Below are 9,556 nucleotides of genomic sequence, written 5' to 3' on the forward strand. Positions count from 1 at the left end.
GGGGGGTTTGGCAGGGAGGGGGCGCATAGAGGAACCTGGCCATGGGGCAGCAGAGAGATAAAATCCGACTCTGGGTGGCCCCCTGGCTCTACAGACTCAAAAACAACTCCAGTATGTATTCCTATTACAATGCTGATGTCATAACAGTAGAGGATATGCTGGGACTTTACAGCAGCTGACTCCTGATTTCAATCACCCTGCATTTAACCTACAGGAGGCCATTACTTTTCTCAGACCGGCCCTGAAGAAGGACTGTTATAGCCCCCACGTGTTGGACTTCTATCACACTATAAATACTCCTGAACCTGTTGTGTGATGCCTTCGCCGTTTCACCCTAATTAAACCTGACCCCACTCTATCCGAGCCGTGCATACAAGTCTTGGTTGAACCTTTATATATATATATATCTCAGCAGATATACAGTATATGTAATATTAGGCCGTGTGCCGTTCTTGTCCATAAGAAGTAAACAAAATCATCGCTTTAGGCGACTGAATATTTTATGACCGAGATTGACAGCAGAGACTCGTCTGCGGCTCCTAACAAGGCGATTTATTTTCTTTACCGGATAAAAATACTTTCATGTAGATTTAGGAGAATATGGACTGCCGGTCCTCAGCATTCACATTCCCCCCCAGGAGGGAAGGGGGGCGGGGTTGCCAACACCAAAGCATCTCTGTTGAGCTCAAACTGTGCTAATTATGTTCCGCACGTTAGAAAAAAGTATCTTCATAACATCTCCTAATTCTGTCTCTGAAGTGTAACATTTCATACGCAGGAACGCCACTTATTTCTTATTTCTCTTTTTTTATGTATTTATTTATATATTTGTTTTATACCATGAAGTATTTCTTGCATCTGATATGCACTATATTTCTAAAAGTATTGGGACACCCCTCCAAATCAGCTTGTTAGCCCCCTATGTGATAGCAATTAAGTTAAGTTAAAGGAGAACTATGAGGTGGGTGCTTTTCACTCACCTCATAGTTCCAACCGACTGTCACAGGCGGCTCAGTAGATCGGGAGGTGAGCGAACACATACCGGCGTTCGCTCACCTCTCAATCTTGTCACGGCTCTCTGCCGTGACGGGGGAGGGGCTGGATTCCCAGCTCCGATCTGCCAGCGCTGACTGGCGGAACGGACGGTGAAGGGGGCGGGTACAGCTGGCTCTGCCTCTAGATAGGCAGAGCCAGGTGTCAGTCACGCAGCTGGGCGGATCCCGGCACAATTGTCGGGATCCGCTTCAGCTGCGGCGTCTCAGTGTACCGTGAGCTACAGCTCGCGGTATACTGAGACTAGGGTGACGGGAGGACGCTAGTTTGTGTCCTCCCGTTACCCTAAGGAGAACTATGGGGAAAAGCCTTAACCCCATAGTTCTCCTTTAATAACAGGGACCTTCAAGGCGGGATCACCAGGGATTATTTAAATGGGCGTTGGATATTTAATATGTCTTTCATAAGAACGTTGACATGTTAATGCTGATGTGAGATTTTAGTGACTGGCGCACCTCCAGAGTATAAGACTCCATATGCTTCCCATCTCGTCCTTGTACGTTATATATGCGGCAGGGGGCCTCCACACCTCTGCAGCTTGATAACAGGCAGATCCGCGCTCCTCAGCGCTGGCTGACCTGCCCATGTTTTCTGCCATGAAGTGTGATGGGCTTTGATGACTGAATGCACAATAAAGCAGAGGAAATACAGCACCATTCCCTTATTACCGCCATGTTCTAAAACGCATCAGAGTTTCATCATTATTAATTTTTTTAAACATAAAAATGCATTAACGCAGTTTGCATTGTACCAGAAATCGCTGGCTTGTGGAGTGCGCCCCGTGCGTTCCATGGGTAATGGCAATCAGCACAACGTGCTTCTAATGGTCTCTTATAATCAATGCTAAGAATATAACAATAGACACGTCGTAACACAAAAGCTGCCGGACGCCGGAGAGGAAATATAAAGGCAAATAAAATTTACATCTGGAAGGAGAATTACATCCACGCATACGCGCAACGCATGAGCGGGTTAACACCACGCTACAAAGTACATTCTACAGGAAGTAGATAAGTATCAGAGTAAAGTGACTGAGGTTCTAATGTTTAACTCCAGCAGGGGAACAGGAAGTGCAACCCACAGCAGTCCCCTGGTAGTCATTGGTGCATGAAGTAGCCAAGTGTCAGAGTAATCTGACTGAAGATCTAATTTTTTCACCGGCAGGAAAACAGGAAGTTCAACCCACAGGAGTCCCCCAGTAATCACTGGGGCAGGAAGTTTCCAAGTATCAGAGTAAACTGACTAAAGTTCTAATTTTCTAATTTGCCAGCAGGGAAACAGGAAGTGCAACCCACATCAGTCCCCTGGCAGTCGCTGGGATAGGAAGTAATTGAACATTAAAGTAAACTGAATGAGGTTCTAATTTTCCTGCTAGCAGGAAAACAGGAAGTTGAACCAACAGGAGTCACCTGGCAATCACTGGGGCAGGAAGCTGCCGAGTATCAGAGTAAACTGACTGAGGTTCTAATTTTCTATTCAAAACAAAAATAAAGATTATGATTGGCTGACACGAAGTCCCGCCTTCATCCCACCCTCATCATATAGCTCCCACTGAGCCATTTTAATGGGCCCCCTTTCCCTTCAGGCCCCTCCACAATAGCTCAGACTGCACGGCAGCACGTAGCCTCACATTCCAGTTGTTATAAAGCCGATCCCAATGCTTGAATGCTTTATGTCCCAGAAAGGGAGGGGGGCAGCATCTGAGAGTCACCATAGCCGACATTTGCTGATCTTTCTTAGCCAATGATCCGTTGCGTTGGTAGTGTATTCGAGCCTCACTAATTTCTCATCAGACACCAATAATACAGCGAGTGATCTGATAGACACGGGGCCTAAACAGCACTTCTGAGTACAATGGGATTAACATGGGAAGTCGTTAACAGAGTAATATTAGCAAGGGGACGGCCGGGGTGCGTACCCCAGATAGTAAAAATGTGTTGTGTGTAATCAGCTTATTACATCGCGTCATTAGCGGCGTTCTGTAAATAGTGGAGTCAGATTAGATGGCGGCTTTTATTGATAAGTGTTTACACGAGCCCAGGAATTTCATGGTAAGGGATTGTAATCCTTTAATAGTATTTTATGTATTACATAGTCTCCAAGGAAGGCGCGGGATATAGAGGAACACCATTGTCACGTCGTATTTGTTGTTTGTTTTTGTATGTGAGATGTTAAGCGCTGTATATTTGCTGTAAATAATATACATATAATATAATATACTATAATGTGAGTGTATGTATATGTATGTTGTAGGGAACCAGTCTCAATGTAGAGTCAAACTCGCAGTCTCCAACAAAAATGCCAGCTTTAATTCCAGGCAGCAATCAATTGACAAAAAAAAGGTTACAGGCATCCAGCCAAAAATGTAAAATGCCTTTTTCATGGCGCTCCCATTGAAGCCTAAGAGGCCAAAAACGTGCCATTCTGCCCAAAAAGAAGCTCCTGGACTTTTTTGAGCTATAAGCTTGTTAATCTCTTCCTGCTGGCATAACGCATATAGCACCAGGCTGCCACATATATGCATCCATGGGACTCCGCTGTTGTCTGCTGATAGCATGCACAGACCCCCCTTCTATCGCTGGAGTTGACTACTCTAGCAATGGAAGCTATAGGAAGTTCCTATAGGAGAGCAACAAAACAAAAAAATACCTGTTGATCCTGCCATTAGTGAGGCATTAGTTTGTGTATTTTATACCTGCCTGGAGTTCAGCTTTAAAGAGTCCCTGTCTACATTCCGGGAGGTGAAAAAAGTTCCCTGTTGTCTAATCTCAATCTTCTCTTTGCTGTTGATTGCAGGTCAGCGGGACGATGTACAACACAGGGAGACATGTGTCATTACGGCTGGACAAAGAACATCTAGTGAATATATCCGGTGGGCCGCTCACCTACAGTCATCGTTTAGAAGAAATACGGTTACATTTCGGCAGCGAGGACGGCCAAGGCTCAGAGCACCTGCTTAATGGGCAGGCCTTCTCTGGGGAGGTAAGGCTGCTGTTGTTTGCTTCTAACCAGGTTTCAAAAAATGCATGTCAGTTCGTTGCCGCCATTAGACTGCAAATATCTACTACCGCTTGACCATTGTTGCTAAAACAGCATACGCAGGGGAAAAAAGTATGCTAGTTAAAGGTAACCACCACTTGTAACCTACTTCTGGAAATGCTTGTTGACTGGCGGTCATGCTGATCCTCTGGTTTTGAAACAAGTCTCACATCTGTCATTGGAGCCCCCTGTGCTCTCGCAGGGCTCTGGCCAGTTCATGCCCGCTCATTCACCCACAATAAAAATGGCATTCATGCAGAGGAAGCCTGTAGAGTTGGGATCCTTACGTATCCATAGTGGAGCTACATGGAGAAGTTACACAGCCAGCGCATAGTGCTTGGGCATTTTCCCACGTGCACATCTGATCTGATGTCACGTGACCTGGCATCCCCAATACTGTATGTGAGTGTGCAGCCTCCAAAGGATTCTCTTCACAAAACTCGAATTGCATTAATGTAAGTTTTATTCCTGGGGGTACAATAAAGGGGGGGAGGAGCTACAAACTTTGCACCTGGGCCCCTAGATCTAAAAATACGTCACTAGTTTTTAAGTCATTGGCTTCCATTGTGGCTCTTGGCATTTGGTTGCATGACATCTCAGAGCTGCAAAGGAAGCTGGTACAAGGAGACAGGTCTGAGCAGTGTTTTAAGGTGTTTCCCAAATGGTGAATAGGAATGAGACTCCCGGGGGTGGACAAAGGTGATGGAGCCATTATGGTGTAGTACCTTCTATGTATGTATGTGCTGACGTATGAAATAAGAAGAAGACTTACATCTGATGAGGTTGGCCAAGGGTTTTAGTAGATGCAACCTTCCTTGGAAGCCTGTGCGGAAAGAGCTGTCTTTACGTAGCAGGAATGTGGTCACTCTTGATGCGTGGGGGGCCCAAAGCTCGGCCTGTGTTAGGGACATCAGGATGTTGTAGACAGAAGGTTTCTAGAATGGAGAACAGGGCCTATTGATCGCAAGGCAGAGGCGCCCTTTGTTAGGTGTGGTTTCTGTAAGACATGGGCTGAAATCCAATAAGTAGACCTTGTTCCTTAAATAAAACCAGTACTGATCAGATTTGCGTCCATTGGTCCACAGCCTACAGAAGACACATCATCATCACCACACCTAACAAAGGGTCCCTTTGCCTCGCACTCGATGGGTTTTTATCTCCCTTCTGGGAACATTAGGTCTGAGCAGGAAGCTGGGAGCTCTGCAAAGCCCAGCATGGGTAACTATGAGTCCTGATCTGGTCAACGTCCTTCCGAATGGTGAAGAAACTTCATACAGGGCCACCAACCCAACATATATTATTAGTACTAGCCCAGGTGGCTCAACAGCTCAGTTCTCCACTGAAGCTATGCCTAGTCATTTACAGCCTTATGTATGAAATACCCAGTCTTCTGGCCCTCATTACTCCTGTAGTAAAATACTTTATACATGTGCAGCTTCTGTGAAGCATCTCATTGTGGAACTAGACTCCTGAGCTGATATTTCACCTTCCCTTAAGGGGAAAAGCTTGCAGTGTGCAGTGAAATCAGAGTAAGCAATATTAGTCCAGGAGAGGAACCGGTACAACTGTGCAAGACTGAAGGGAAGGCTGGAGTTCAGCTTTAAATACACCTGAAGCAAATGTTTAACTTGTAAATGTGAAAAGGTTGAACTCGGTCTTCTGATACATAATATCGGTGCCAGTTCTGCACTGAATAGTAAATTATGTTGAGCAAGAGGTGGGAGCACTTAATATCTGTCACTGGTTAATGCACCCGAGTCGTCATTTTTCACAGCCGAGGCGACGTTTTAATTTTCGGATTGGCTCCTCTTCAAATGATTTCTTTAAATTGTCTGGATTTCTCTTCTTCTTTTTCCAGGTTCAGCTCATCCATTACAATCACGAGCTGTACACAAATGTAACAGAGGCAGCCAAGAGTCCGAACGGCCTGGTTGTTATAACCATATTTATAAAAGTGAGTACATTCTTCAGCCGCGAGCTTTCATCATTGCAGCGGAGACTTTCATCCGCCCGGTGCCCAGGGCACGGCATAATCAGGAGCGTAAAATGTTGGTGGATAATCCCTATGGGGCCAGCACAGGAAAATTTAGGTGTAAATGCCTTATGATATAGCTGTGTGAGATGACATTAAAAGGTAAAGCTAAATTCCAGGCAAACAGATAAATGTGCCACTGAAATGTAAAAATGAGATTTGTGTTATCTGTAAAAGGATTTATATTTCTGTCCAGCCAGTTCTGAGATATACAAAGTCCTAACAGACAGCAGAGCCAGGTTGGCGACCTGACATCTGTCTTCTGCAACTCGGTAACACAACTTGGTCAGTCCCGTGTGTATGATTGCAAAGTGGAGGCACAGAGCAGAGACGAGTCATCCCTCTGTTCACTATGCTCTCTGCTGCTGAATAACATTGATTATGGCACCTGGAAGAGGGTGGGATACATTTAATTTGGATACACATTTGGTCCTGAAGTTGATCTGTTGGAAGCAGAGAAAATGGGCAGGTGTACAGATTTGAGCGACTTTGACAAGAGCCAATTTGTGATGTCTAGACAAATGGGTCAGAGCAACTCCAAAACTGCAGCTCTAGTGGGATGTTCCCGGTCTGCAATGGTCAGAATCTACCTAAAGTGGTCCAAGGAAAGAAGACCAGTGAACAGGATCAAGGATGGCCAAAGCTCATAGATGCACATGGAGAGCCAAGGCTGGTTTGTGTAGTCCGATCCAAAGAAGACCTACTGCAGCTCAGATTTCTGAATTAGTTAATACTGGTTCCAATGTAAAGCTGAACACACGGAGCATCACAGTTTGTTGTGTATGGGGCTGCATAGCTACAGACTGGTCAGGGTGCCCATGCTGACCTGTGTCCACCAACAAAAGCGCCTACAATGGGCACGTCAGCATCAGAACTGGGCCATGGAGCAATGCAAGATGGCCTGATCTGATGAATCAGGTTTTCTTTCACATCATGTGGATTGCTGAGTGCGTGTGTCACTTACATGGGGAAGAGATGGCATCAGGATGCACTATGGGAAGAAGGCAAGCCGGCAGAGGCAATGTGCTGCTTTGGGCAGTGTTCTGCTGGGAAACCTTGGGTCCTGCCATTCATGTCGATGTTGCTTTGACACATGCCACCTACACTGTTGCTAACCAAGTACATCCCTTAATGGAAACGGTATTACCTGATGGCAGTGGCCTCTTTCAGCAGGATAATACACCCTGCCACACTGCAAGAATAGTTCAAGAATGGTTTGAGGAACACAACACGGATTTGGAGGTGTTGACTTGGCCTCCATATTCTCCCGATCTCAGTCCAATCAAGCATCTGTAGGATGTGCTGGAAAAACAAGTCCATTCCATGGAGGTGCCACTCGCATCTTACAGGACTTAAAGGATTTGCTACCAATGGGTTGATAACAGATACCACAGCATACCTGCAGAGCTCTATTGGAGTCCATGCCTTGACGGGTCAGGGCTGTTTAGGCAGCAAAAGTGGAACCTTCTCAATATTAGGCAGGTGGTCATAATGTTATTGCTGATTGGTATATATATTATACATTATAGTATTTACAGTATATAAGGGATGCAACGATACTGATACCTAGTATTTGGGCTAGTACTTGTACTCGCCCAAATACTCCCGATGCTTATTCCGATACCGGTATACTTCCGGTATCAGGAAGCCGGGCGGTGAGTCATTACACACTGCTGGTTCCCTGGTTGGCCGGGAAGCTGGCTCCATGCTCCTTCATCACTTGGTGACGAGAAAGCAAGGAGCCAGCTTCCCGGCCCATCAGGAAGCCGAGCGCCGTATAATGACTCACGCTCAGCTTCCTAATTGGTTGGGAAGCTAGCCAATAAGGAAGCTGGGTAGCAAGTAATTACACGCCCCCCAGCTTCCTGATTGGCCAGAAAGCCGACTTCATGCTCCCTCATCACCAGGTGACTCGCCGCCTGGCTTCCTGATTGGTCAAGAAACTGGCCAATCAGGATGCCAGACAGCGAGTCATTACCCGCCCCCCCTTCCTGACTGGCCAGAAAGCCGGCTTCATGCTTCCTCGTCACCTGGTGACAAGGAAGCATGGAGACGGCTTCCCAGCTAATCAGGAAGCCGGGCGATGAGTCATTACACACCGAACCGGTTTCCTTAATGGGACTTCTGGTATCGGTATTGGGAAAATAATATCAGTACCCAATACTGAAAGAACGGTATCTGTGCATCCCTAATATATATGTGTGTGTATTTCATCTGTGTATTTAGCTGTTTGTCTGGAGTCCAGCTTTAGGTCAAATAACACGGAACGGTAAGATTGTCTATATGGATGCAATTTATATTATAATTTCAGAATATCTTAAATAAATCTCTGTCAATTTCCCATCTACTATTATGAGAAGAATTGAATCTATAGTGCACCATATGCTGACTACCACAAAATTACAGCTTTGTTACAATGTCTCCATAACGCTTACTTAGACATGACCAGCCATCGTCATGTAAAAAAAAGGATAATTAACATTTTATGGCCCAGGATGTCCGTGGCCTTTTAGTGGTGTCCTGGTGGTGATTTTGTGTTTGCTGTCAAACTAGTAATAGCTAAAGTGATGGTTTTGCTGCTTTATGTGATTACTTGTGACTTTATTTTTTTCCCTCCATTTGCCTGAAGGTTACAGACTCATCCAATCCTTTCCTAAACCGAATGCTTAACAGAGATACTATAACAAGAATAACATATAAAAGTAAGTATCTGTATAGCTGTCAGTCATCGCTGACCTCCTTGTGAAAATGCTGCATGTTTGGCTCTGTCTGTGATAAAGTGTATGTCCACCCTAACAATGAATGTCTCTTATCTGCTCTGTTTTAATCTATTTGATTGGCTAATACATTGGCAGTCAGGAGTTTGTTTTTCCAGTTTCCGGACTGCCGACTCACCTGGCCATCCTGGGTGTCTGGGATCTCCATGGCGGCTGTCAGTATGGTGAGCAGAGGGAGACCATTGCTGATCTTCCCTGGGTAGTATGAACCTAAAAGCCCTCAGCTTTGAGCACTTGCAAGTTCAGGGCTGTCAACCCTGGACCACTCTGGCCAGGGAAGAAGCTGATTCAGCACAGTCTGTGGCAAGAAAATACACTGTCTACTGCCTGGTCGGCCCCCTAGAGACACACAGTTATTCCCAAAGAGTCACAGGTTGGGCACTATATCCAAAACTAGTTTGGCATTAGATACACTTGCACGGTTGTGCTGAGTTGTCGGTCAGGGGGCGGAGGGAGGTGCAGATTCGGGACCGCACTATCAGCAGGTCTGTCAAGTGTCCTTCCCAGCTCCCTTATGTCACCAGTTGCCAGGAGCTTGGCGGGACGCAGAGTGTCCTGCTCAGAGTGTCCTAAAAGCTCTTAGCAATCTGGGGTGCTGTGGCCGCCCCACCACCACCTGGCCAACCCCCCTCCACCCCCCCCCCCCACCCCCGCC

At 46.0% G+C, this 9,556-nt stretch overlaps 1 protein-coding gene across 1 annotated transcript in view; it reads left to right on the forward strand.

Moving 5' to 3' along the window:
* The window catches only part of CA10 (carbonic anhydrase 10), a 133,968-nt gene that overhangs the window by 104,514 nt on the left and 19,898 nt on the right, over window positions 1–9,556 (forward strand). The window contains exons 4-6 of the mRNA XM_018561784.1: window positions 3,850–4,035; window positions 5,951–6,046; window positions 8,754–8,826. Of these exons, the coding sequence (XP_018417286.1) occupies window positions 3,850–4,035; window positions 5,951–6,046; window positions 8,754–8,826 (355 nt within the window). The remainder of the gene's footprint in view (window positions 1–3,849; window positions 4,036–5,950; window positions 6,047–8,753; window positions 8,827–9,556) is intronic.

This window comes from Nanorana parkeri, unplaced genomic scaffold (genome assembly GCF_000935625.1).
Source record: "Nanorana parkeri isolate BGI_ZX_2015 unplaced genomic scaffold, ASM93562v1 scaffold544, whole genome shotgun sequence".
NCBI classification, from domain to species: domain Eukaryota; kingdom Metazoa; phylum Chordata; class Amphibia; order Anura; family Dicroglossidae; genus Nanorana; species Nanorana parkeri.